Source organism: Phyllostomus hastatus, unplaced genomic scaffold, assembly GCF_019186645.2.
Source record: "Phyllostomus hastatus isolate PE091 unplaced genomic scaffold, TTU_PhHast_1.1 phas_scaffold_501, whole genome shotgun sequence".
In the NCBI taxonomy this organism is placed as follows: domain Eukaryota; kingdom Metazoa; phylum Chordata; class Mammalia; order Chiroptera; family Phyllostomidae; genus Phyllostomus; species Phyllostomus hastatus.
The window spans coordinates 11,437,942-11,464,237 of record NW_025334033.1 but is presented as its reverse complement, the minus strand read 5'-3'; the positions used below and the strand labels follow the sequence as shown (position 1 = coordinate 11,464,237).

General features: G+C 43.0%; 4 protein-coding genes across 7 annotated transcripts; 2 read left to right on the top strand and 2 right to left on the bottom strand.

Moving 5' to 3' along the window:
* The first annotated feature begins 507 nt into the window (after positions 1-507).
* On the top strand, positions 508-14,768 carry MFAP1 (microfibril associated protein 1). The gene is made up of 9 exons (XM_045823815.1): positions 508-738; positions 5,446-5,665; positions 6,907-7,036; positions 7,309-7,496; positions 8,008-8,116; positions 8,218-8,378; positions 10,890-11,049; positions 13,812-13,901; positions 13,993-14,768. Exons 1-9 carry the CDS (start codon positions 654-656, stop codon positions 14,173-14,175), a joined length of 1,326 nt encoding a protein of 441 aa, XP_045679771.1. The 5' UTR covers positions 508-653; the 3' UTR covers positions 14,176-14,768.
* Positions 14,769-16,196: 1,428 nt separating this feature from the next.
* Positions 16,197-17,524, bottom strand: HYPK (huntingtin interacting protein K). 2 transcript variants are annotated; one of them, XM_045823818.1, is made up of 4 exons: positions 17,305-17,510; positions 16,906-16,961; positions 16,513-16,564; positions 16,197-16,361 (listed from the first exon to the last, which is right to left on the bottom strand). In XM_045823818.1, the coding sequence occupies exons 1-4, from the start codon at positions 17,464-17,466 to the stop codon at positions 16,266-16,268; spliced, it is 366 nt and encodes a 121-aa protein (XP_045679774.1). In that variant the 5' UTR covers positions 17,467-17,510; the 3' UTR covers positions 16,197-16,265. The 2 variants fall into 2 exon arrangements, with proteins under 2 accessions (XP_045679774.1, XP_045679775.1); XM_045823819.1 differs by lacking the exons at positions 16,197-16,361; positions 16,906-16,961 and having other exon boundaries at positions 16,505-16,564; positions 17,305-17,524.
* Positions 17,525-17,798: 274 nt separating this feature from the next.
* SERINC4 (serine incorporator 4) lies at positions 17,799-23,547 on the top strand. Of its 2 annotated transcripts, XM_045823814.1 has the most exons (12): positions 17,800-18,233; positions 18,679-18,855; positions 18,977-19,155; positions 19,647-19,726; positions 20,034-20,127; positions 20,376-20,587; positions 20,789-20,884; positions 20,987-21,113; positions 21,486-21,558; positions 21,978-22,026; positions 22,171-22,324; positions 22,500-23,547. In XM_045823814.1, exons 1-12 carry the CDS (start codon positions 18,027-18,029, stop codon positions 22,696-22,698), a joined length of 1,647 nt encoding a protein of 548 aa, XP_045679770.1. In that variant the 5' UTR covers positions 17,800-18,026; the 3' UTR covers positions 22,699-23,547. The 2 variants fall into 2 exon arrangements, with proteins under 2 accessions (XP_045679769.1, XP_045679770.1); XM_045823813.1 differs by having other exon boundaries at positions 17,799-18,233; positions 20,987-21,089; positions 22,171-23,547.
* A 127-nt stretch (positions 23,548-23,674) lies between these two features.
* On the bottom strand, positions 23,675-25,497 carry SERF2 (small EDRK-rich factor 2). 2 transcript variants are annotated; one of them, XM_045823822.1, is made up of 3 exons: positions 25,345-25,497; positions 24,631-24,739; positions 23,675-24,034 (listed from the first exon to the last, which is right to left on the bottom strand). In XM_045823822.1, exons 1-3 carry the CDS (start codon positions 25,349-25,351, stop codon positions 23,749-23,751), a joined length of 402 nt encoding a protein of 133 aa, XP_045679778.1. In that variant the 5' UTR covers positions 25,352-25,497; the 3' UTR covers positions 23,675-23,748. The 2 variants fall into 2 exon arrangements, with proteins under 2 accessions (XP_045679778.1, XP_045679777.1); XM_045823821.1 differs by having other exon boundaries at positions 23,675-24,011; positions 25,345-25,495.
* Between the last annotated feature and the right edge of the window lie 799 nt (positions 25,498-26,296).

Sequence of the window (26,296 nt, the reverse complement as noted above, 5' to 3'; positions counted from 1 at the left end):
TCAGATTTCAGGCATTGTCCCTGGCCCCTTTTTGGTGTGTGTGTGTGTGTGTGTGTGTGTGTGTGTCACTGGCGTAAATCACCACCACCAGCCATTGTGTCACTAAAATATCCAGCACCACAACACACTCAGCTTTATCAGCTGGGCTAATCAGGTGCTATTGGCAGGAATTCTATCCCAATTAAACTCTAATTCTGAACTTTGAACAGTCTGGACAAATCGCCCTTCGCTATCCCCAGGATTTCTTATTCCTCACTATCCTATTTTCTTCGGCTTCAAACGAAGCTAACAAACAAAACCTTTAATTCTGACCTTCCTCGCTGCAAGGGTCTTAAGAGCAAAAAGCCCAACAGAAGTAATTTCCCGCCAGAAGTGGCGTCCAAATACTACAATACTGAGAACTATAGGGCAGACTGTGGACTGGCGCTGTAACACACTCGACGTTCTAAGATAGGAGCCCAGAGGTCCTCCACAATCCCACAATCCTCTGGTCGCAATTTCCGGTTTTTCTAGCTCGGTTTTGAGTGAAGTTTCCCTCAGTCGCGGTTCAGCGTCCAGTTCCTCTAGGTGGAGAGGGGCTTTTTTTCTGTTCTTTGACGTTGTAGGTGTTTAGTGTTTGGAATCAGTGAAGTTTCGGGAGTACCACGACAGCCATGAACATGTCGGCCCCAAGCGCACTCATGAAACAACCGCCCATTCAGTCCACGGCTGGAGCCGTCCCTGTTCGTAATGAGAAAGGTACTGTGCTGAGCTGTTTTCCAATCGGATCTTCCTGTTCCTTCCCCAGCATACTCCAGACCTACCCCGGCCGACCACCCCAACCCCGCAGATCCTTAAGACCTTCCTCCCTATTTCTTCGACTTTCTCCCACCCTATCACGTTGCCAAGGCCGGGGGAGGGGCGGGGGGAACACTTCTATCTCCTTGTTTCTTATATGCTCACCTTTTGCAAGCACTCCTCTTTTTTTGCATCCACCAGTTCGTAAAACTAATACAGAATGAATGCCTGCTGCTTGCGGGGCGTTTTGCGGGATATAATCCCTCATTTGTTATCCATGCACTCTATTTATGTTGCTTCTATAATTCTTATCCTTATAAGTATTTATGTGTCTGTTTCCCTCTACTACATAATAAGCTCATAACTTCCTTGAGGCAGGAACCATGTCTTATTAAACTTTTTAAACTTGAAACCAACGCAGTGACTGTATTTACTGAAGTAAATACAAAGTCGTGTAAGATAGTGCCTCTAACCTTAAGGAACTCATATTCTAGTAGACTTGGGATATTCAAAAAGAGGTCTTTCACATCTGTAATACCTGTCACATAGGTGAAACCAGGCTCTGTGAGAGCAGAGAAGGAATAATTTCTTCGGATTGAGGTAATCAAAGCTTTTTGAAGAAGGTGGCACTTAAGTTGACCCTTAAAGAATGGCATAATTTTCCTGGCTGGCGTAGCTCAGTGGATTGAGCGCGGGCTGGGAACCAAAGTGTCCCAGGTTCGATTCCCAGCCAGGGTACATTCTTGGGTTGTAGGCCATAACCCCCAGCAACCGCACATTGATGTTTCTCTCTCTCTCTCTCTCCCTCCCTCCCTTCCCTCTCTAAAAATAAATAAATAAAATCTTTAAAAAAAAAAAAGAGAATGGTATAATTCCAGTGAGTGCAGATGGAAGAAGGAACACAGTATCTGTTTGTGGTAGTCAGAATAAAGAGTCAAAGAGTTTTTCCAGTAAGGATTTTGGAAAATAATATCGGGGGGGGGGGGGGCATTTGTTGTTGTTTTTTAAATATACTGTACCTATCCATGGGCAACTTGTCTCTTTTTTTAATTAAACATGTAAAGTATCCTTTGGATACATATAGATGTAATTTATTCATTTTTAACTGTGAATTCTATTGTATAGTTAAACGACAATTTATTTCCTACTGAGGGATGGTTGTGTTATTTTTTTCTCCTATTACAATCAGTGCTGCAATTGTCACTTTTAAAGGTATTTCTTTAGTACATCTGTGTAAGAATTTCTCTGGTGTAGACTCCCAGTAGTTCATCATCAACTTAACTACCTATTGCCAGTTGTTCTCCACAGTAAGAGCATGAAGTTTTTATTTCCCCATGTATTTATCTACACACTTGATTTCATGATTTTTTGAGATTTTTACATTTTTGCTCAGTCCAATGGGTGTGAAATATTAATTTGCATTTCCCTGATTGCTAGTAAGTTTAGGCATCTTCTTGTTCAGATATTTTCAGCTCCCTAGGTGTTCTCTTCAGTGAATTACCTGTTTCTGTCATTTACCCATTTGGTTTGTTTTTATACTTCCCAAATCTGTAATATTACCCAGTTTGGGGTTTGTTTTTTTAATTGTGTAGTGTTCTGTTACACAGGCATTTTTTAGTTTTAGTGTTATCAGATTATCAATTTTATCTTTTATGGTTTGTGCTGTTTATTATATTAAGAAATCCTTTCCTTACACTGAGATCATAAATATTCAAATTACAAAGATTTTCTATTATCTTAGTGTTTGTATAATACTAAATAGAATCAGATACACATTTGTGCAATACAGACTCTAAATTGAGGAGCTTATAGTCCAGGGATGTATATGTTTAAGATGTTTTTCACACTTGGAACTTTAATCCATCCAGAATATTTTGTGTGTGGGTGTCAAAGATCTAATTTTGCTGTTTACCTTACAGTTAGCCATTTGTCCCTACTACTCCATTGTTTGACTAGCCCACCCATTCTCCACTGCTTTTTAATGTCACTCTGTAATATACCAAGTTCTCATGTAGGTTTGTTTCTCTGATCTCTACTCTGTTCCACTGGTCTGTATGTACCTCTTGAGTCAATGACATATTGTTTTAATTACTATAAATTTAAATGAGCCTTGCAATCTGTATAAAAACACTTCCCACTCCCTAGCCCTGTCAGGTGTGACTGGGTTAGGAGTGTTGTCCTGTGACCAAGAGGTTGCAGGTTTGATTCCCCATCAGGGCACATGTATACCTAGGTTGTGGGTTTGAGCCCTGGTCCAGCCACATACAGGAGGCAACCAATTGATTCTTCTCTCTCTTGCATTGATGTTTCTCTCTCCCTTACTCTTTAAAAGCAATGAAAAAAATTTTCTTAAGTGAGGATTTAAAAAAAAAAAAAACCCTTTCCACCCCACCTTACTTTATTCTTCTGGTTTTATTTATTTTTTTAGAGCAATTTTAGGTTCACAGCAAAATTGGGGGAAAGATACAGAGATTTCCCGTATTTCTGCCAGGGTAATATATTTATTACAACTGATGAGCCTACCTTGATACATCATAATTACCCAGAGTCCATAGTTTCCATTAATGTTCACTCATAGTGTTGTACATTCAGTCGGTTTGGGAAAATGTATCCATCACTATGGTGTCATACACAGTATTTTCACTGACCTAAAAATCTGTGTTCTGCCTATCCATCCCTCCCACACACCCAACTCCTGGCAGACACTGATCTTTTTACTATCTTTATAATTTTACCTTTTCCAGAATGTTATGCATTTGGAATCATACAGTATATAACCTTTGGGTATTCACTTTTTTCACTTAGTAATATACATTTAAGGTTCCTCCATGTCTTTTCTTTCATGGCTTGATAACTCTCTCATTGTTGTTTTCTTTTTTTAAGTGCTGAGTAATAGTCCATTGTATTGATGTACCATAGTTTATCCACTCACCTAAGGAAGGACATCTTCATTGATTCCAAGTTTTAGCTATTATGAACAAAGCTGCAATAAATGTCAGTGTGTAGGCTTTTGTGTGGACATATTTTTAACTCATTTGGGTAAATACCAAGAACTGCAGTTGCTGGGTTGTATAAGTGTAGGCTTACCTAAGTAGCTGTACCATTTTGCATTCCCACCAGCAATGAGTGAGAGTTCCTGTTGTTTCACACCCTTGCAAGTATTTAATGTCAGAGCCCTGGATTTTGGCCATTCTAATAGGTGTGTAGTGGTATCTTATCGTTGTGTGAATTTGTATTTCCCTGATGACATATGATGTGAGGCATTTTTATATGCTTATTTGCCATCTGTATATCTTCTTTGGTGAGGCATCTGTTAAGGTCTTTGACCTTACCTTGTTCTTCAGAATTGCCTTGGCTCCTGCCCTTCCACGTGATTTTAGACTCTGCCTGGGAACAACTTTTAATTGAATCACATTAAAATTTTATAGATTAGTTGCTATTATCAATGGTATTTTAAACTTATTTTTGAATTATATATGTGGCTAATGTAGATACACTTATTTTTATCCAGCATTCTTCCTGAATTCTGTTAGTTTGTTCATTTATTATCTTGTTTTTTTTCTATGTAGATGATCATATGGTGTAAAAATTATGGCAGTTCTTCCTTTTCAAGCCTTATGTTTTATCTCCTTTTCTTATTGCCCTAATTGGGGCCATAATAAAATGTTAACTAGAAGGAATGATATGGACAATGTAGGAATGCCCACTGTTTTTTAAAAGACTGCTTCTAATGTTTTATTATTTTATTATTAAGTATAATGTTTGTATCTATTTTTAAGATTATGTGACTTAAACTGTATAAACTTTAAATCTTACATTACCCTTTGCCCTATGAATTTTCCAAAGTTAAGTCATCCTTGAAGCTCTAGGCTGAATCCTACTAGGTCATGATGGCTTAAGAGGTTTTTTTGTTAGTGTTTACACTGTTGGAGTACATTTGCTATTATGTTATCTAGTATTTTTATATTTATGTTCACAACTGAATCTACCTAAAGTTTTCCTTTGAACTGCCCAATTTGGTTGTCAAGGACATATTCAAATCTTATAAAATGGGTTGGTTAGTTTTCATTCTCCATTCACTGAAATTGTTGGTATTTGTAAGAGCGAGATTAGCTACACTTGCAGGCTTGATAGCTCATAAGCTAAAAGAAGGTAGAAATAGATAAGATTAGAAAATTGAGTTATGTGGTAATACATATATTATGAAGGCTGCCATGGAAAACTCCAGTGGAACTAAAATAATGACTGAGCAGCATTTTAACTTTATGTTCCCACTTAAATCACCCTTACTGTCTGCTGGGCACTGTTACTAAATTTATTTAAGGATATAGTTGAGGTGGAATAGCATAACTTTGTGATGGCCATAGTCTGCCTTTGTGGGGGGGGGGTGCTTTTTCCTATTGTTTGACTGCTCGCTTTCCTCTACTTCATTGTACCCAAGCTAGGCCTCATTATCATTAGTGTTGGCATTCACAAGAATACTTTTCCACAACTTGACCTTTGTAGGTAAATATCATTAGATGAATAGATGGTTGGGTAGTAGCGCGCTCCTTCTCCTTCCTGAACTCTTATGTACAAGGGACATAGCGCTCTACCCACAAAGGCCAGTGGTTTAAGGACTTTAGGTAAGAGGCTACTGAAACATAATAAGTTATCTTTCTTACCCAGGTGAGATTTCGATGGAAAAAGTGAAGGTAAAACGTTATGTGTCGGGAAAGAGGCCAGACTATGCCCCTATGGAGTCCTCAGATGAGGAAGATGAAGAATTTCAGTTCATCAAGAAAGCCAAAGAACAAGAAGCAGAGCCTGAGGAACAGGAGGAGGATTCATCTAGCGACCCTCGGCTACGGCGTCTGCAGAACCGTATTAGTGAAGATGTGGAAGAAAGGTAATAACTAGGGTTCTGTTTTCCTGGACCTGAACCCTACAGGCTAATAAATAAGAACAACAACAACAACAATAGCTAATGCTTGAATAGTACTTACTCTGTCAGGCACTGTTCTGTGTACATTACATTTACTAATTTTTATAATCGACACAATAACCTTACAAGGTAGGTACTATTATACCCATTTTACAAATGAGAAACTGAGACACAAAGGATTTAGGAAAATAACATGACCAAGGTTTACAGCCATTAAGTGGCAACCAGTAAACAGCAGGTTACCACTGGTCTAAGGGCCCAAACTAATTCATTAAGGGAATAGAAAACACAGATCATTTGTTGGTTTGTTGAAGGGAGTCTTTTTAACAAAGATGTTTTATAAAAGTTGAAACATTGGTTTTATCCACTTATTTAAAAGGCTAATAAAGGGAAATTATACTGAAGTAGAAAAAAGGCTTGATAAATGGTCTCACGTAGGAAAGGGAACCTCCCATCAGGGATTTTGTGTATTGTGTATTGTTTGAGACATTACGTTACAGGGCAGGCCAGAGATCCCAAACTTTCATAGTGCATATTGCCTCAGGAATTTTTCCACAGAACCCCAAGGACCAAGCAGTTCTGTTTATTTTGTTAAGGAGTTAGCTCCAAAAATGTAATACATATTTATATCCTAACACCTTAGCCATTTGAAAAATATAATACACATAAAAGAAAAAACATTTTTACTTCATTTTTATAGAACCACAGTTACTTACTAGTGGGATTTGTGTGCCTCTTAGACACTAACAACCTCTCAAACCTTGGAATCAAACGGGCACTATCACTGTCATTTCTTGTTCGATACTGATTTTCATGTAGTTCTTCTCACACACTGCTTTTTGTCACAGCAGTGACCAAAAATCCAGTTTCACAAAGATAGGATGCTATTGAAAGGAAACGGTTTGATCTAATATTAAAACTATGAGCCACCTCGAACTATAAAACATATCCCAGTGCACCCATATAAGTTTGTTGTAGTGCCCCAGCATGCCTCAGCATACATTTAATGTTTTAGGTCCAACTTGACTATTTGCTCTGACATTTTGAATTAGTTTCTTTAATTGGCACCTCTTTGACCATCTCGAGGCTTCAATATTAATTTTTTTAAAAGCCATAATGTCCATGTGCTCTATGACTAGAGAAAAGTGGTTGAGCGCCTTCATTTTTATAGCATTGGTGTTATACTTGGAGATACTGTTTTTTAGACTGGCTCGACATCGGAAAATAGTGGAACCTGAAGTGGTAGGAGAAAGTGACTCGGAAGTAGAAGGAGATGCTTGGCGCATGGAACGAGAAGATAGCAGTGAAGAAGAGGAAGAAGAAATTGATGATGAGGTATATAGTAAAGTAAAATGGGAAATTCTTTCTGGGTACAAGAAAAAGCTGAGGCCTGTGCTGCTTGCTTTCTTGAAGCCCTGAAGGCACAAGATCACTGCTTTTGGCAGAACTCTAAACCAGGGTTCTCTGTTGGGAATAGGATTGAAAATACAATGGTGCTAAGGTGCATTTACTCAGATCAAAGTTTGTTGAGCTTGATGAGGGGTAAAATAAAGCCACCTAACAGCATGGGCCATTTGGCTTAATGGCTTCAACATATGACTTGATAGGAAATAGAACGGCGTCGTGGCATGATGCGTCAGCGAGCACAGGAGAGAAAAAATGAAGAGATGGAAGTCATGGAAGTGGAAGATGAGGGACGTTCTGGGGAGGAGTCCGAGTCCGAATCTGAGTATGAGGAATACACAGACAGTGAGGATGAGATGGAGCCTCGCCTGAAGCCAGTCTTCATTCGAAAGTAAGTACCTCACAAACAGTCCTGAATCTACAGTTTCTGCTTTCTAGGTCTGAAGATAGAGGCCTCTTTCCTACCTCATGTTGTTTTGAAATGTAAGCACTAAGTGAAAGTCTTCTGCCCAGTGCCCTAGTTCTGCATGGTATTTGGTGAGGAATATCTTGGTGTTAGGAGATTGCCTGAGCTTCTTTTCACATCTCCAATTAAAGAGCACATATCCACCCAAGATCTTACATTATTTTAAACACAAAATTAAGCTTAAAGAGCAAATTCCTATTCCTTTCCTAATGGCTAGAAATCCTACTACTACAGTCTAGCAGGTTCCTTGCTATTCAACCAGTTCGTAAAGATGAATGGAATTTTGATGTTCTAAAGACCTGGTACAACTCCCATTTTTGGCTCTTTGCAAATAATAGAGCCAGAGATCGTCTTTCTCTAATTTGGACAGGACTTGATTTAGGGGAACAGTTCCACTCTAAGAGCTTTGGGAAATAACAGGACCTCTGCACCATAGGAAGGACCGAGTAACAGTTCAAGAGCGTGAGGCTGAAGCATTAAAACAGAAGGAGCTGGAGCAAGAGGCAAAACGCATGGCTGAGGAGAGGCGCAAATACACACTCAAGGTACTAGGAGCGGCTGTGAAGATTGAGTGCAAGGAGTAGTGTTCTTAGTTTGTCTGAAGAGAATAAGGAAGTCCAACAGTTGAATTGTTCTCCCTATCCAGATTGTAGAAGAGGAGACCAAGAAAGAGCTGGAGGAGAACAAACGATCCCTGGCTGCATTGGATGCACTGAATACTGATGATGAAAACGATGAGGAGGAATATGAGGCATGGAAAGTCCGGGAGCTAAAGAGAATCAAGAGGGACAGAGAAGATCGAGAAGCGTGAGTAATGGTCCTAGAGTTTAATACTGCTAATGGGACAAATTTTTAGTAGAATAGCTCTGAGGCTCGACATCTACTCTGAGTTCCATTCTAGCATTCTTTATGGTTCCTGCAACTGGGTGAGTTTCTGTCATTGGAATGTGGCTGTTAAAATCAGGGAAAAGAAACACACTTTGTCAGTGTTTCTTCATGATAGAGTGCCAACTAATATTCCCTTTAGTTTCCTAGTAGACACACAGAAGTTATTCATTGTTACCAGTTTTCTATTGTTGCATTACCACCTAATCCAAAATTAAGTGACTCAGAACAACTGATTATTTCTCAAAATTTTGAGGGTTGGCCAAACAGTACCTCTGCTCATATCACCTGGGCTCTCTTAATGTAGGTGCATCCAATTGAAGGACTAAGTGAGCTAGAAAGTCCAAAATTTCTTCACTCACATGTCTGGTAGCTGGTGTGGAATATCAGCTAGAATGCCTCCCTTCTTCTGTTGTTTTTTTTTTGTTGGTGGTGGTGGTGGTGGTTTTTTAAAAATATTTTATTTATTTATTTCAGAGAAAGGAGAAGGGAGGGAGAAAGTGGAGGGGGGCATTGATGTATGAGAAAAACATCAATTGATTGCCTCTTGCTCACCCTCAGCTGGGGACCTGACCCACAACCCAGGCATGTGCCGACAGGGAATTAACTGGCAACCTTTTGGTTTGCAGGCTGGTGCTCAGTCCACTGAGCCACACCAGCCAGGTCCCTTCTTCAGTAGGCTAGACTAGCTTCCTGACATAACAGTCTTGGGGCAGGATTCCAAGAGTACAAAGGAGGAAGCTGACAAGATCTTTGGAGGTTCTCATGTCACTTCTGCAAAGGGTCATACATACTGTGAGGGGAAGAATTTATGGCATTTAAATAATCTAACACACTCACTATGTTAGAGCAGAATCATTTCTGAGCTGCACCACCCATTCCTGAAAATGAGTAAGAATGAAAGAGTAATCCCAGGTTACAGTGGGAAACCATCAATAGAAAACTCTGTTCCTGGCCTGCAATTTCTAAGGTTTTTATCTTGGACTTCATGGAGTCCGCGTACCCTTTAAAATAGTATGCAAAAGTATGTGTATACTTGCATTTTTCTGGAGAAAGGGGATCTGTGACTACCCCCACTCCCTCCAAAAAAGGTTCAAGTCCCTTCAATCTAATTAATGATGGTAATCCTTGGTTTGTGATATGTAAGCACACATAATATTAAGTGTTACACAGTTATTTTAAATTCTGGGTTTTTTTCTAAGCTGAGTGGCTTTTTAGGGGATTGGTAATATTGTGAAATTAAACAGTATGTCTAAACCTCAAAAAAGGCTGGAATCAACTTTTGTAAGTATGCAATACCTGATCTTGCAAGCATAATGAAGACCACCTCACATTTTTATTTATTGAGCTCCTGATCTTGATTCCTAACAGGCAATGACTAGAATTTTAAAAAGTGAATAGGCCCTGGCTGGGTAGCTCATTTGGTTAGAGCATCATCCCGATGTGCCAAGGTTAGGGGTTCCATCTGTGGTCAGGGCACATATGAGAAGCAATCGGTACCTCCCAGATCCTACCTCACTGAGTCCATGGGGAAGGGGCCCCTGGAGCCCCAGGCTAAAGGTCCTGATGGTTCTGCCTGGCTTCATCTCCTTACCAACTCTCATTCACATTGCTGGTAAGGTTGAAAATGGGTCATTAAATTGTGTTTGTAAATTGACTGGAACCACACTCAGGCCAACCACAAGTCAACCAAATGCCTTGGCACAGAGGTGCTGTCTTAAGTGGAATCATATGGAAATGATGTTGGCCTTATATAGTAGTTGCCTAGAGGGTAATCAGAAGTAAACAAAGCAAAAGCTTACTTTTAATAGGAAAGCCATAAGTATATCTGACATAGTTTGCTAAAATACCATGAGAGCAATTCCTAGAAATAGCCAGCTCCTTCCAGAATTCTGCATTAACTGCTGAAGCTACAAGTGGATTTCACTAGTAGAGCCCACATCTCCCAGTGGCCCTTATCTAAGCCAGAGGTCACACACTTGGGTGCTTTCCAGGACCAGGCAGGGAAGTTATGAGGACAGTGTGCCGGGAGGGGCTATGGTAGACTAGAGAGCACCAGGCCTGTCTACCCAGGGCAGCCATTACTTAGATCTAGCTGACAATGGATGGCAGGCCTGGAGTGCCATAGCTTCTGATTTTTCATGAGAAGTTGGAAATCTGGATGCTTGTGTAAACTCTTTGGATAATTAAAGTTTAACAAATAATTTAAGTAAAAACAAAACCTTTTCAACCACACACAAAAAAAGAAGCAACCAGTGAATGCATAAATAAGCAGAACAACAACTTGATGTTTCTTTCCATCTCTCCCTTCCTCCCTCCATAATAATTTTTTTTAAGTTGAATAATGCTTGAAAGAGATAGGACTGTCTTATACTCCTATAATTAGGTCTTTCTGAAGCTGGAATGATGCTAATAGTTTTGTTCTCTAAACAGGCTTGAGAAGGAGAAAGCAGAAATTGAACGCATGCGAAACCTTACTGAGGAAGAGAGGCGAGCTGAGCTTCGAGCAAATGGCAAAGTTATTACCAACAAAGCTGTTAAGGGCAAATACAAGTTCTTACAGAAGTACTATCACCGGGGTGCCTTCTTCATGGTAAGAAATGAAAAGGGAAAGAGAAAGTTGTTCAGTAGGAATAATTCAGAAGCTTTGAAATCTTCCCCCCCCCCAAGAATAAACTGGTTCTGGAATGTTACTTCCACTTGCCAGCCATTGGTCAACTTTCTCCTTTGCCTTTTGCCTGTGAAGAATATGAATCCAACAGAGAAACCTACTAGCAACAGGACATTAGAAGTTGCAGCAACTGTTCTCTCTTTTGGCCCCAGCTCCCAGAAGGAGGAAATGATGTAATAGAAGAATTGAGGAACTGAAAATAGAGACCTAGTAATCAGTGTAGATGCTAGACTATTTTAGGTACTCAAAAACACTTAGGTATTATTATTCATAGCCAAGTGAGAAATTCTGGTTATGCACAAACCAGGCTCTGCAAATAGTTTCACATGAACTTGTATTTGCATGGCAAAAGTTCAATTCACTTCATTCTGAGCTGACAAAGTGACTTAACCTAACACACAGAAAAAGTTTAATTATCTAATCATTGCATATAATGTCATCTTATTTTTTATGTAAAGACCAAAATATGTGTTAATTCTGCATAAAGTAACAATGACTTATTCCAAATTATTTGTATTAGTAAGAACAATTTCTTAATACAGAGATAGTCAGAAAGGGAATGGAAACATTTTTTTTTTTATTTTTTTTATTTTAATCATTGTTCAAGTACAATTTTCTCCCTTTTACTCCCAATGTAAGGAATGGGAACATTGATTGCATTTATTTTAATACGGTGTAGCTTAAATTATTTCTTAATGTTAAAGGAGACTGTATCAAAAACTTAGACTAGCTTTTTTAAATGTTGTGTACCAGACCCAACTGCAGCTAAATTCCTATCTTTTACTGCAGATACCAGTAAAAAAAAAAAAATTAAATCTTCAGTGTAGGGTTCCTTATTTCTCTCCAAAATCGGTGTCTGTCCACTCAGCAAGAAATGTTTGCTTTTTATATAGTTTTTCTACATTGGAGTTGGTAGAAATTACGAATTACTTGTTATAGTGCTTCAAAGTCATGAAGTATTGCTTAAGCATTTCAGCGGCTTTGATAATTAAGCTTCTTAGAGAAGTGTATTGCTGGCTGGCTAAGATACATAAGGTTTCTTTGAAAGTCTTGGTGCATATCCTCAAATACCAAGTCTTCCATCTACACAGGGAGAGTGAAGTTGAAATGGCTTCTGAGATTAAATGAGGGACTCTTAGGCTCCAACAGGAGAAAAGTAGATCTCACAAAAATGGTTTAATTGTCCTACCTTTAAACTGGGCCTTTCTATAGTGAAGGGAAAAGAATACTCCAAAAGTATGGTTGGTTAAAGGACTCAGCTCTCATGAAGCTTTCCTTAACCAAGATGGTGCTCTTTCAATGCCTTCACCACATATGTCTATAATCTGGTTGATCTGAAACTATTCTCTGTACTTATATAGTTCATTAAGTAAATAACCTTTTGAGCTTTTACTGTGTAAAGGACACTATTTAACACTCAGAATGCTTACAATATAAAAATGAAGCTAAGGCAAAAAAATACTGTATGTAAGGAAAGTGAAAAAGTACTGTGGGACTTGTGAAGACGGAGATGTTATATTTGGTAGAAGACTGAAAAGTGTAATATAAAGGAGGTGGCATTTAATGTATAGACTTTCTGACACTTGGTGGTGGGAGGACATTCCAGATGAAGGGACCAGGAGTAGAGGCAGAAAGTATCATCTGTAACAGAAAGTAGAAAGGAAAGGAGAGGTAGATTAAGGCCATACAGTGTTTGGCCTTGCTAGTACACAGAGGAATTGTGTAATAAAATAGAGGCCCTGGCCAGTTACCATATTTTGCTGTGTGTAATGCACTCCTGTGTATAACACGTACCCATATTTTTGTGTGCACTATGCATGGGGTTATTATACCCATGTATAATACACATCCTTATTTTTCCCTCAAAAACTTGGGTATAAAGGTGTGCACCATACGTGGCAAAATACAGTAGCTCACTTGGTTAGAGCATCGTGCTCATATGCCAAAGGTACAGGTCCAATCCCTGGTGGGGGCACATACAAGACTCAACCAATGAATGCATAAATAATGAAACAACAAATTGATGTTTTTCTTTCTGTGTTCCTTTCTCTCTCTGTCAAATCTCTAAAGAAAAAAATTTAAAAAAATAAAATAGAGAAGCTTGAAAGTTTTTGAGCAAGGTAGAGATTTAAGAGTTGTTTTAGAAACATTAATCCACTGGCAGTGTGTAAGATTGATTGCAAAGCAAAACTATGATAACCCAAGTGATGAGAATTTTAAGTAGCAACTGATAAATCTGCACAAAGATTACTCAAATTTTGAATCTAGGTTATTGAGAGAACGTTGGTCCTGTTAACAGAAAGTTGAATCAGGAAGTAGCTGATTTTTAGCATGGTTGGGAAAATGATTTTCACTTTGGATGTGAGTTTGAAATCCCAACAGAATATTCAAGCTAGTGGGAAGTAGAAAATTCAGAATCAGAGATGTCCAAGTCCTGTAACAGTTAAAGTCATATGAGTGAATGAACATAGTGAGTGCAGACAGAATATAGCCAACCTTCAGGAAATGTCTACACTTAGGAAGAAAAAAGAACATAAAAGAAAGGAGTGTTTAACCTCAACTAGATGTATGCTCTGAAGATAAGGTTCAGTACTTTCTTTGCATTCCTTGTCATAGTTTCATAAATTTGTGGTTTGAATATATGGCAAATAAAACCAAAAGGTTAATAAGACTCTTTTCTACAGGATGAGGATGAAGAAGTATATAAGAGAGATTTCAGTGCACCTACCCTGGAGGATCATTTCAACAAAACCATTCTTCCCAAAGTCATGCAGGTACGGGGTACCTTAATAACATGAGAAAGTAATATATTGAGGGCTGGGATATGATATGTTTGGTACTGTAACTCATCTGTTCTTCCCTCAGGTCAAGAACTTTGGGCGTTCCGGTCGTACCAAATACACCCACCTTGTAGATCAGGATACCACCTCCTTTGACTCAGCATGGGGCCAAGAGAGTGCTCAGAACACAAAGTTCTTTAAACAAAAGGCAGCTGGGGTACGAGATGTATTTGAACGGCCATCTGCCAAGAAACGGAAAACTACTTAAAGTTCAAATACTTATTCTTCCATCCATGAGACACAAGGGGACATCTCGGCGTCTGGTCCTTAATTTGCTTTTACCGTTATTTACATGATGGCCCACGTATGCACCCTGTTGGAACTACTGCCATACTTGTGACACTGGGCAGCCCAGTCTTTGAAGGTGCTTTTGTGAGGTTTGGACTTATGCTGAGAAACCCATAGAAAAGTACTATCCAGGTAGGATTATCCCCACTTATAACTATTTCTAAGAAATCTTAGGTTTCATCATTGTTCTGGCTTCCAAAATTCACTTGGGACTGTTCCAAGTTTCTTTTTCCAGCTGCTTAGCTTGGGTCAGAAACATGGGTATATAAGTGGACAGTGCATTATTTCTACCTTACAAGAAATCTAAGCACATTGAAAAACCTGTTTTGCTTTTTTGGCTGGAGTCCGTTTTTCTAGGTGAACATACTTTTTAATCCATTTATGTATATGTCAAGAAATAAAAGAATCACATGCCAAGAGACTTTTTGAGCTTGATACTAGAAATAAAATGTGCAGGCTGACAAGTATCTACCTGTTAACTAAAATAAAGTCAGCAGAGAACTGTTAGACAAATGGTGTTTCACACGTTAATCATCTCCTTTGATCTCAGAAACAAACACAGACTCTATAGACAGGCTGTATTCTTACTGGCACCCAGATTTATTCCATGAGCAAATGCATTAAGTAGCTGTCTTTGCCTTCTTAATTGTCTTGTATATGCCCAGCTCATATATCAAGGAGGGCACAGTGTTGAGTTGCAGTGCAGTGACATCATGCTAAATTCATGATTTTACCACTTAATATTTACTACATAACTACCATGTACATGGCAGAGCATGAGGAGTCCTAGGGGTTATAAGAAAAGACATTTAACCAGCAGGAAGGCTACCTCTCAATTGCATGAGAAAATAAGAAAGGCTGAGGTTTGTTCATATCCTTTAAATGCCCCACTGGGAAAATCACTCATAAATCATAAACTCCTACAATAAAAATACAAGTGCAAGTAATTATTGTAAGATAACAAACACATAAAGATGAATTTAAACCACTGTTGTGTGTGCCAGAAGAATATAATCTAAGAATCATCCTAGAACCAAAATGAAAATAAGTGCATGAAACTCTTAGGAACAGATTTATAGCTGCTATTTGAGTTTTTACTCTGAAGCAGGTACTAGGCCAAGCTTTTCGCATTCACCAGCTCATCAGCTCTTAGAACAACCTTTCTGGTATGTATCATTTTACAGTTCACGAGACAAAAGCTCAGCAAGGATAACTTGGCCAAAGTTGATCAATTTTTTTTATATATATTTTATTTCTAGAGAGAGGGGAAGGGAGGGAGAAAGGAAGAGAAACATCAAATCAATTGCCTCTAGCACATGTCCCAACCAGGGACCAGGCCCGCAACCCAGGCATGTCCCCTGACCAGGAATCAAACCAGTATCCTTTCACTTTGCAGGACAATACTCAACCAACTATTGAGCCACGCTGGTCAGGGTCAAAGTTGATCAACTTTTAAAGTTTATTCTCTCTTCAGGATAGAAAACAGAATGTAGGGTATCAGTGTCACGGTTCAGAATTCAAAGATTAAAATCAATTTCAGTAAATAAAAATCTGATTAATTCCATGTATGACCTGAACTTTGATATCTTCTATTGTCTTACCATGTACCCACTTCCAGTACCTAAATTCTAACTCAAAGTAGCTTATGAACTGGGTTCCTGACTTACATCTAAATACGGTGGTTCCTAGGCAGCATATGCCACGAGGTACAGTAACTTTGCTCCAAATGTACCTTGAATATTGCTGAGTGAGATCTAGTCTAATGAATGCCACTTAGCACTTGCATCTGAATATAAAATGCTCTTCTAAACTGATCCTTCACATAGGTTCATTAACGGCTGTGAGGTATGGTAGGGTGGGGGTCACTTAAATTCAGTTATACTCCAACATGTAAATTTCCCACAATACAATACAATATACATTGCACTTAATCCAAGATGATAAAACTGCAAAAAAAGACATCTTTATTGCAATAAATTAATCCAGTGGGTAGGTCCGAGAAAGCACAAATCAGTTGGTTAGAGCAATAAGAGCCTCTACCACGTTGCCCATGTGTTCCCTCAAGCTCCGTTCTGCTGCTGCTCGTGAGATCTCCATCTCTGTCATCTGCAGGAAAAGGATCAGTGATGTTACCTAAGCCGCCTCTCTGGCATTCATGTGCCACCAAAACATGCTGACTCTATTTGTTTCAGGAAACCACCTAAATTAGGCAAAGTAACCTCCCCTACCCATGTACTAGTTAGGCATCACTACTCACTATGAGCTCCAGATCTTCCTTCTTGATGGTGACTTTTGCCAGTTCCTTCTCCCTAAAAATATTCAGGTATATTAGTCCTCATTCTCTGCCTCCACCATAAACTCCCATGAAGGATCATTCCCAGCTGGGAGTCACAAATAAATGACTCTTGATAAACACTGTTGAGTGAAAATACAAAATGACTCCTACCCTCTCCCCTGAAGTCTTTAAGCAGACAGTAGGTGTTGCCAAGAGGCCTTTCCTTCTACCAATAAGGTTGTAAACTTTAGACCTACAAGAACTGGTAACAGAGTTGAACGATACAAGGTATTCAATACAAAGGCTTAATCACGGCTTTCATTTTTGCTGGGGTAAAAAGGGACTGGTAGGCCTGACTGTATGCAGAGGACTTACCGCTCTTGTTTAGCTTTCTGCTCCCGAGAACGTCTGTCTCCAATCACGGACATGGCCTATAGGAAAGACATCTAGTTACTGCTCTGCTACCCACAAGTCCTAATATAAAAAGCCATTAACAAGCGAGGCAGGTGTGTATTCAATGAGTTTATCAGGAACCAAGTCCAATTTAATTCAATTCTGTGCTCCTGAGGCCCACTTTAAACCCAATCTCCAGCAAACTCCTTTCTGCAAACCGCAGGTCCCAGTGATGGTTTGGCTTCCCTCTTGCCTCCTCCCACCATCGGGATCGAGACCCCATCCTGAAGCGAGACCCCATCCTGAAGCGGGGTTTCCAGTTACAGCCTTGGAGCCCCCTCTGCTCTCAGCCCAATTACACAGGCTCCCGGCCAACCTCACCGTCTCCAGGTTGGAACTTTGGATCTCCTTCTCCTCCGCATAGTCGGTGACTCTCTCCAGGTCTGCCGCACCACTGTCATGCTTTCGTGGCTTTTCAGGAGGCCTCTCCGGACCACTGGTCTCGGTCTCCAACTCCAACTCCACGTCTCCCTCGGTCGCCATATCACCCAACCGCGCCGCAGCACAGGCTCCGCCCCACCCTGCGACTTCCGTAATGCACCACCCGCCCCGCCCTACAACTTCCGGTAACGCGCCACAACCTCTGAGGAAGAGGAGGAGACGGGCTGTACTTGGGCCACACCTGCCTAGGGCTCTGGTTCTAGAAGCTTCAGCGAAGGAGGTTCACCTGTCCGACTTCTTTTCGGGCTGTACAGTGGTTTTTTTCAGCAAGGCCCATTCCCAGACCTAACCAGTCACCACTGGAGAACTTCCCAGCACACATCCTCCCCTCTTCTATAGTGGATTCCTCCCATCACTCTTCCCTCCCCCCACACACACCCATGGAATTCCATTCAACCAGCATAGGTGCTGTCTAATCCTAAACCAATTAAGAATGCTAATCCACAGGAGGCCACAAGCAACTACTCTCTAATCTGTGGAGAACATCTGCGTGGCCTAAGGGCCCTTAGGAGAAAGTCGTTTCACGGGGACATCTGCACTTACTACACCCTGGAAGTCTGTGTTCTTTTCCTGAAGTTCCTCCCAACTCTGCCCTAGATTGGATGAGCCCCAGCACAGCGGCAGTCCAGTGGGCTGAGGACAAAAGATCTTCTATTTTTTCATCAACCTTCCACCTCGTAGACCTGGGCCTAATCGCTGGGACAAAGATGGTGGGTGCAAAGGCCATCGCAGGCCCCAGCACCTCCCTTCACCTGACACAGCAACACAGTGAAGTCTGCAGTGTCATAGTGAAACCTCCCTTCTATCAGGTGAGAGGGCACTTGGGCAGAGGTTTGAAAGCTCCTTAAAGGATAGCTATCTGAAAAGTGGAAGGGAATGGTGGCTGAAGCTGGGGTGGAAAACCCATCAGAGCCAATAAAGATAAGCCTTCCTTCCCCTTCTGCTTCTATGCCTCTAAGACTACTCATCATTAAACCTCTCCTCCCAACTTCCCAGTACCATATATTTAGGTCCAGGGAAAGGTTAGAGGCCAAGTGTGACTTAGGCTTTTAGAAAGGTCTGCTTGAGCCAGTAGGTAAACTCATGATGGAAGTTCTACTTGATGTCAGTGGGTGGCAATCCTAAATAGCTTGGAAGAAAGGAGAAGGGGAAATTTTGGAATTCAGCCTCATGGTTTAAATTCACACATACATTAATGTAACTGTTTCCTCAGCAAATCTCTACCTTGCTTCCCTGCATCTGCTATACCCACAGGTGCCCTGCTGTAGATCTGTTCCCTGTACCTGCTGCTGCCATTCTAGGTGGCCTTATCTCACAGAGTCCACTTATAGCCGCCTGTTCTACATCCTCCTCCATGCAGGGGCCTCAGTAGTCTGCTGTCTCCTGTTGTCAAGAACTGTAATGGAGAGGGTATGGGGTAAAACACATGGGGTAAGTGTGAGGGGATCAGGTTGCACTGACTAGACATACAGATTGGGGACAGGAACAAATGAGTGAATAATACCCATGAGAAGCAGGTACCTCTCTATGCATAACTTGCCCTCCCTTCCAGATCCAGATGCCTTCAGAGTTGTGTGCCCATCTGTTTGGCCACTCTCACTGCCCAGTGCTCAGTGGCTCTGGGGCTGTGTACCGAGTTTGTGCAGGAACTGCCACCTTCCACCTGCTGCAGGCTGTGCTGCTGGTCCACCTCCACTCCCCTACCAGCCTGCGGGCACACCTGCATAATAGGTGTGTGTACTCTTTGGGTGGGGAGGGAAGTAGACATAACCATAAAGGAAATCGCAAGATGAAATAATAGCACTGTAAAGACAGACAACAGGTTTAAGTCCCTGCTTCTGATGTACTTGCTGTGTGACCATAAGCCACACATTTATCCTCTTTGAACTACTTTCTAAAATGGAGGTAACAGTGGAGTTAGGGGCAAACCCCATGTCAACAGTGCAAACGGTCATCCTGTATCAAGGGTAAAATGCTGTCCCGGTGTTATTTAGGTATCTGGGAGTTATAATTTGGAATAAGCTGTGAGGGGCCTGTTTCTAGCCCCTCTCCCTATCTCTAAGCATAGGAAAGGAGGAAACTGGTTCCTCCTTTCCTATGCTTAGTTGTTTCTTCTCTCCCTCTCCTATAGTTTTGCTTTTTCCTTTGCTTTCCTCCATTAAGGACTTTTCACTCTCCTTTGCCCTTTCTTCTGAGACTGGTTTTCTTTCCCTGCTAACCAGCTTCTGGCTCCTCAAGCTACTGTTCCTGCTAGGTATCTGTGCTGTTACCTTCTGCATCCCTGACGAGCATCTCTTCCCAGGTACCTTCCATCTCACATCCTGAACAATAGGCTAAAAGATTTTTCTAAGAAAAATAGAGGGTAGCCCTGGCCAAGTGGCTCAGTTGGAGCATCATCCCATACACCAAAGGGCTGCAGGTTCAATCCTGTTAGGGCATGTACCAAAGGCAACTGATCTATGTTTCTCTCCCCCTGCCCTCTCTAAAAATCAATAGAACATATCCTTGGTTGAGAATTTAAAAATAATAAAAGAAAAAGAGAAGGTAGAAATAGAACCAGGAGTAACGATATGATGAGCTACATTTTCCCACCGGTGCCCCACTTGCAGCTTGGCATTACATTGGCATTTGTGGAGGCTTTACATTCATCCTGCTGCAGCTGGTGCTTATCACAGCGTTTGCCCATTCCTGGAATAAGAACTGGTAAGGAGCACATAACCCTAAAGGCTCTTCCTGGGAATACTGTCTGACATTAGTAGACCCAGTGGGCTTGGGACAGTGGTTTCCTAAATTCCCACTGAGCAATATCAAAAAAGCTCAGGAATCTGGTAACTCTGTGGACCAGGTGAGATGGGTAGTCATAACCAGTCTTCTGGGAGGAATAGTTGGGAGAGGGTAAACAGAAAAATGTTGGAGCCCCAAGCCATTGCCCACCTCCCACCCACCCTTAGGCAAACAGGTGCATCCCAAGACTGCCGCTGGTTCCTAGCCATGCTGCTGGCCACCCTAGGATTCTACAGCATGGCAGGCATGGCAGCTGTGTTCCTGTTCCACTACTACACGCACCCAGCTGGCTGCCTGCTCAACAAGATACTGCTTAGTCTGCACCTTTGTTTCTGTGGCCTCCTCTCCTTCCTCTCCATTGCTCCTTGCATCCGCCTCAGTGGGTATCATCCCAGATGCCTTCCTTGCCTTACAACATCCCAGATTTTGGGGACTTTAGTACAGCAAATTTCATTAGTTTCCCTAATCTTAGTTCTCTGCTCCCCCCCCTCCCCAAGGATGAGGAGACAAGTGTGGGTGGGGGTAAGAGTGGAGGAAATTACTACCCGTAGACAAAAGCAATGATCCACATTCTTACCAGAGCAACTGGGCTCTGGCCTTCTACAAGCCTCTATCATCAGCTGTTACATCATGTACCTGACCTTCTCTGCACTGTCCAGCCGACCTCCAGAGAGTGGTAAGAACAGGACCTGGACTCCCCATGCTAAAACATTTTTTCTCTTCCTACCAAATACCTAGCTTGTTCTCACCACCTTTCTCTTCTCTTATCCTTTCTCAGTAATCCTTCAAGGAGAGAATCATACTCTATGCCTGCCTGGCACAAGTATAACGGAACCTCAAACACCAGATACTTCCCTGGCAGTGTTGAGTGCTGGCATCATGTATGCTTGTGTGCTTTTTGCTTGGTGCGTAAAAGTGTTAAGGGAACAGGTATGAGAGAAGGACATGGAAGGATGGTCAGACTGTCTGGGGCCATGTTTATTTAAACTTTAAAGCAAGGTAAAAGGAAAGCTCCCCATTAACAGAAACAGTTTCTAAGCATAGCACTTGTCAGATGATTTGTAAGTGAAGAGGGCCAAGGGGAATAATTTGAGAATGAAAATACGTAAGTATCATAGGGCCCTTCATATGAAGATTTCTAAATCTTTTGGGGGGAAAGGGGTTCTGGGATCACAATACTCTCCTGAGTTACCTATATGGACCAGCTGGCAGTAGATGCCCTAAGGCAGTCCCTCCTGCTGTTTGACTGAACCTGCCTGAGAACTGTTTTTTCTCAGCAATGAGGCTTCCTACCTGGCTGAGGTATTTGGGCCCTTGTGGATCATCAAGGTTTACAGCTATGAGTTCCAGGTGAGAATGGAAAGCTCAGTATCCCCAATTCCCCTCCCTCCTCACATACAGACACACACACACACCCCCTACCAATCTCTACCCAGAAAGCTCAGATTCTAGCTGCTATTACCTTTTATTGAGTACCCAAAATGTGCTAGGCACTGTGCTACTTTACATACATAATCTCATTTAATGTAATCCTCACAACAACCCTGTGAGGTAGGTATTTGCTCCACTTTACAAATGGAGAAATTGAGGCACAGATTAAACATCTTACCAAAATTCCCATAGCCAGTTATATGCTGGAGCTAACATTTGAACCCAGGTGTGCCTCTACTTCTTACACCAAATTAACTTTTCAAAGAAGGGAATTTTCTATTAAAACCTTCACATTCTTTTCAAACTCATTCCAAAACATGCTGCCTTTTGTTTTACAGAAGCCCTCACTCTGTTTCTGTTGTCCTGAAACAGTGGAGGCAAAGGAAGGTGAGTGTCAAGTAAGGATCCATAAGAAAGTGTAGATTTCTGCAGTGCCAAAGAGCCCTTCAGTGCCTTCACAAATGCGGGGGGGGGGGGGGGGGCATGCAGCGGGAGGGAAGAGGTATTTCAGCAGCCCCTCCCTCTCTTCAGGGCAAGGGGAAGGAGCTGCCAGGCCAGATGACCAAGAGACCTCTCCAGTTCCTCCAGTGCAAGCCCAGCACCTTTCCTACAGCTACTCTGCCTTTCACTTCGTCTTCTTCCTTGCATCCCTCTATGTCATGGTTACCCTTACTAACTGGTTCAGGTAGGATGGAGGTAGCCTGGGATACTCTCCTGAAATCCTAGCTACTTGAGGCAAAGAGCAAGCCAAGGCCACTCCCAAAGGTTTCCAGGAGACACACATGCGTCTGCCATAATCTGGTGGGAAGGTAGGACAGGTCTAGATGCATATTTTCTAACCACAGACTTTGGTTTCACAGCTATGAGGGAGCAGAACTGGAAAAGACCTTCACCAAGGGGAGCTGGGCTACCTTCTGGGTCAAGACTGCCTCATGCTGGGCCTGTGCACTCCTCTATGTGGGGCTGCTACTGGCACCACTCTGTTGGCCCCCCACCCAGGACCCCAAGCCGCCGCCTATCTTTATGCGACACTGCCATCGTATTAGTGTTGCCAGATAGTAAACATCCAGTTTAGATACTTTTAACAAAGCTGGTTCCTTTGAGGCTATGCTCCTAGTCTTGGTTCAGGGGAACTGTACAGCCCAGCAAATACCTCAAGGACATAATGGGCAGTTACCTTGTTTAGGCTGAAGTCAATATTAGTCTGAATTGGAAAAAGTGGTTATATATACCCTAATGCCCTGGGCAAGTATCTGACTCACTAGAGCTACCATTATATCTTCACCCTAACTGAAGAGCCTGACTCCCAAGCTAGCAACTCAGGGAACCACTGCTGACCCCAGCAGATAGTGTGATACCAGCCCTTTCCTGGCTCTCATGGTGGAGATGAGGGCAGGGGAAAAACCAAGAGGGACTGAAGACTCATTTGGCTCTGCCCTTGGAGATAAAAAGAAACAAGCAATTCAGCCCTGGGCACAGGGATATAAGAAGCCCAGAACAAACCCAGACACAGGAAGAAAAGAACAGACACTACCCTAGGTTTTAATCCTGATCTTAAGGTCAAAGTAGTGGGAAGACAAAAACCACCCTCACTTCATGAGGAATGAAAGAAGACAATGTGAACACTTGAAAGCAGCTGACTGTAAGAAGTCAGTGAGCAGCAGGCTTTTGGGGCCCGCTTTCAAGCAGGCAAACAAACTGAGAAAGAATAAGGAAGAAGGGCATAAACTTGGGTCTTGGAGCCTTCCTCCTTAGGCCCTCAACTCCATCCCTGGGATGGTGTTTAAGGTCTAAGTAGTGGACAAAAATTACAGAAAAGAAGTCCCTATGGCTCTTAGAAGAGTCTTCTACCACATTCCCAGAGTGCTTGAATGTTTGTTATAGTAATAATAAAGAACTTTTCTCTGATATTTCATTTAGGCTACATATCCACAACCTTTAAAAATTTAAAGTTCTCTCCCCTATTCCTGGGAAAGGGCAGCCATTCCTCCATCCCCACCCCACCCCAAATCCCCAGTCAAACCAGGCGCTCAAGGAATTACAAAGCTACTTTTAATACTTTGGGGTGAGCCCCACAGGAATAAAAAACACTGGGAAGGGGTAACCTCCTCACCCCCAGGAGTGGCCCAGGAGGAGAGAGGCTACCTGAGGGGAAGGAAGCACAAAAGGGACCCGCTGCAGACTCAGGGCAATGGGAATGCCATCGGTGCTGGGACCTGTGAGCACTACAGGAGGAAACGCGAGCATGGTGGGACTGGCTCCAGGCACACAGGCGAAGGGCAAGAGGGTTGGACACGAAGCCACAAAGCTACTTGGGTTCCTCCTTCTTCTCGTTTGCCTTTTTCTGCTTCTGCTGCATGATCTCCGAGTCCCTGGGGGTAGAGATGATGGGGCACTGGGAGGTACCAGAGGGCAAAGGGGACAAGATGCACGGGGGTAAAGGGCACAAAGGATAAGATGGAAGTGGATGGGACAAAATTCAGCGTGTGGCTGCTGTATTCCCACCCTAGGAGAATAAAAGGAAGAGAGCTGAAGCTCAAAAAAGGCAGCCAGTCTCTACCTGGCTATTGGCCGAGGGGTCAGAAGTTTGGCCACACACTGCTAGTCTGTGCTGAGTACTACACCCAGCAACACGAGTGAAAAGGTTGGGAGAAGGGAAGAGAAATGAACAGCAAGGACAGGGAAAAAGTACAGGGCTGTCATAACCACTAATGCATTTGAAACGTGAAGCTCCCTGCCCTTGCCCTTAAGGTCAGACAACAGGGGCACTCAGGAATCAGACCTAGAGCAGGCACCCGCCCCAGTCCCTTCCTGTAAAGCAGTGAGCTAACGATTTCTAGCATGGGGAGGAAATAAAACCCTAGAGGAAGCAAAACACGCTGCCCCTCACGAGTAGTTCAGATATAAGCCCTGAGGTAGCTCTCTTTTCGGTACAACCCATGGTCTAACCCAAGTCTCACCCCTCTCTTTCCCTCCCAGCCCAGGGTCTACCTCTGCTTGCGGGCGGCAGCAGAAAGCCCATCATCTCGGCGCTTTCCCTTAACCGAGTCGCTCTGCTTTTTCATATTCTTCTGGCGGGCGAGCTCGCGCTGGTTACCACCTAAAGAAAGCAAGCAAAAGGTGAGACGCGGGGGCCTTTCTGGCTACACACCGATGACCCCCTAACCTCACCCGGACACCAGTTAAGGTGTGAGTCCTGACACCAGCCCATTTCGGGGCTTAGGCTGATGGGGGAGGGGGAGGGGCGGGGGTTGAGAGGGCCGAGCTGCCTGCCACGGAGCAGAGAAAATAGAGTGGAGGAAAGGCGGTCCCCAGGAGCTTGCTAGAGGCGTGTTTCTTGTTTCGGGGAGGCGTGGGGCCCAGACAGGTGGTGGTGTGTATGAACGGTTTGGGTCTGTGGGGGATGGGCCAAAAATGGGAGTGGGGGGCACTGGGCCTTTCACCCAGATGTAGGCTTCTCCCTCCATCATGAAAGGTCGGGGTGGCCCTTTGCCTGACCGGTGGGGTGGGGGGACCAGTGTTTCTCAAGAAGTGGTAGTGGGCAAAGGGCCGATTTCCGGGCTTCGAGTGTGAGGGTCGCTAAAGAGCGCTCCCAGAAAAAGAGCTCGCTGAGGAGGCCAAAAGGAAGTCAATCCCAGGATTAGGCAGTCCTGTCTAGGGTGGACAGAGGAAAGAGAGCAAGAGGAGAGAAGTCTCAGTGCTCACGGGTCATGGCGACGGCAGCGGCTCCGGCCTGCCTCCGTTGCGTCCCCTCGTTCACTCCGACGTTACGGGCTCCGCCCCTTTCTCGAAGCGTAAACGAAGTCGTTCTTTCTTCCCCGCCCTTTCGCGCACGGCCCCTGCTCCCATTGGGCAGAAAGGAACACGTGGGGTGGTCGGCCACGCTTCAGCCTGGGCAGATGATGGGCGGAGGTTCTCAAGCCCTGCGCGCCGGGTGGGGCGGGGCTTCCCGAGCAAAGCTTTGAGTAGGGAGGGGGGAAAAAGTAGACCGGGTCACGTGGCAGGGCGGGGGTGGAGGGGCGCGGCTGGCTATGTGGCGCTTCCGCGAGCCTGAGCACGTGACCTGGAAGAGTGACCTCATGCGAGTTTGGTTTGGGATAGTGACAAAGTAACCCAGAGGGACTACAGGAGGGCGGAGTGGAGGGCGCTCAGAAATGGCCTAGGCGATTCTCTTTTATCAGGACTTGTGACTAAAGTTGGCCCTGTTACTTAAAATACCACACCACCTTTTTAGACACTTAAGGTGTCCACGTGTGTAAAGTCATACACAAACGCAACTTCAGAAACCCCCTTCCAACCACGTTGTCCCCCAACCCAAACCCCTCTAATATAGAAATTCGCAGCCACGTCCCTTATGTCCTAAAACTTTGGTCCTGTGCATTCCACCACAGACACTTTAGGTGTGAGGATACAATGGCTTGGAAGTACTGGAGGACCCGCAAAACCAGACTGATGTTGGATCCTGGACTAAGACATGGGGAAATGCACATATGTCCTTTTCCCCTCTGTACTGTCTGCACCAGCCACACCTGGTTTTTAATAGGCAATTGAATAAGTTTCCCATTACACTCATTCTCATACTTAGCTCCATTAAATCTATCTACAAAACTCCCCCACCAGCCCTGAGGAATTCATTAAAGGAGAAATGTTTAGGAAA

What these genes read in the sequence shown, in the direction of transcription:
- MFAP1 (XM_045823815.1), top strand. Translation starts at nt 654, where the DNA reads ATGAACATGTCGGCCCCAAGCGCACTCATGAAACAACCGCCCATTCAG. An exon ending in AGTGAAGATGTGGAAGAAAG is followed by an intron (nt 5,666 to 6,906) that starts GTAATAACTAGG and finishes ACTGTTTTTTAG; the next exon opens with ACTGGCTCGACATCGGAAAA. An exon ending in TTCTTCCCAAAGTCATGCAG is followed by an intron (nt 13,902 to 13,992) that starts GTACGGGGTACC and finishes TTCTTCCCTCAG; the next exon opens with GTCAAGAACTTTGGGCGTTC.
- HYPK (XM_045823818.1), bottom strand. Translation starts at nt 17,466, where the DNA reads ATGGCGACCGAGGGAGACGTGGAGTTGGAGTTGGAGACCGAGACCAGT. An exon ending in AAAGTTCCAACCTGGAGACG is followed by an intron (nt 16,962 to 17,304) that starts GTGAGGTTGGCC and finishes TCTTTCCTATAG; the next exon opens with GCCATGTCCGTGATTGGAGA. An exon ending in AGGAAGATCTGGAGCTCATA is followed by an intron (nt 16,362 to 16,512) that starts GTGAGTAGTGAT and finishes CTTTTCCTGCAG; the next exon opens with ATGACAGAGATGGAGATCTC.
- SERINC4 (XM_045823814.1), top strand. Translation starts at nt 18,027, where the DNA reads ATGAGCCCCAGCACAGCGGCAGTCCAGTGGGCTGAGGACAAAAGATCT. An exon ending in CATTCCTGGAATAAGAACTG is followed by an intron (nt 20,128 to 20,375) that starts GTAAGGAGCACA and finishes ACCCACCCTTAG; the next exon opens with GCAAACAGGTGCATCCCAAG. An exon ending in ACCCTTACTAACTGGTTCAG is followed by an intron (nt 22,325 to 22,499) that starts GTAGGATGGAGG and finishes TTGGTTTCACAG; the next exon opens with CTATGAGGGAGCAGAACTGG.
- SERF2 (XM_045823822.1), bottom strand. An exon ending in GCTGCCGCCCGCAAGCAGAG is followed by an intron (nt 24,035 to 24,630) that starts GTAGACCCTGGG and finishes GGTACCTCCCAG; the next exon opens with TGCCCCATCATCTCTACCCC.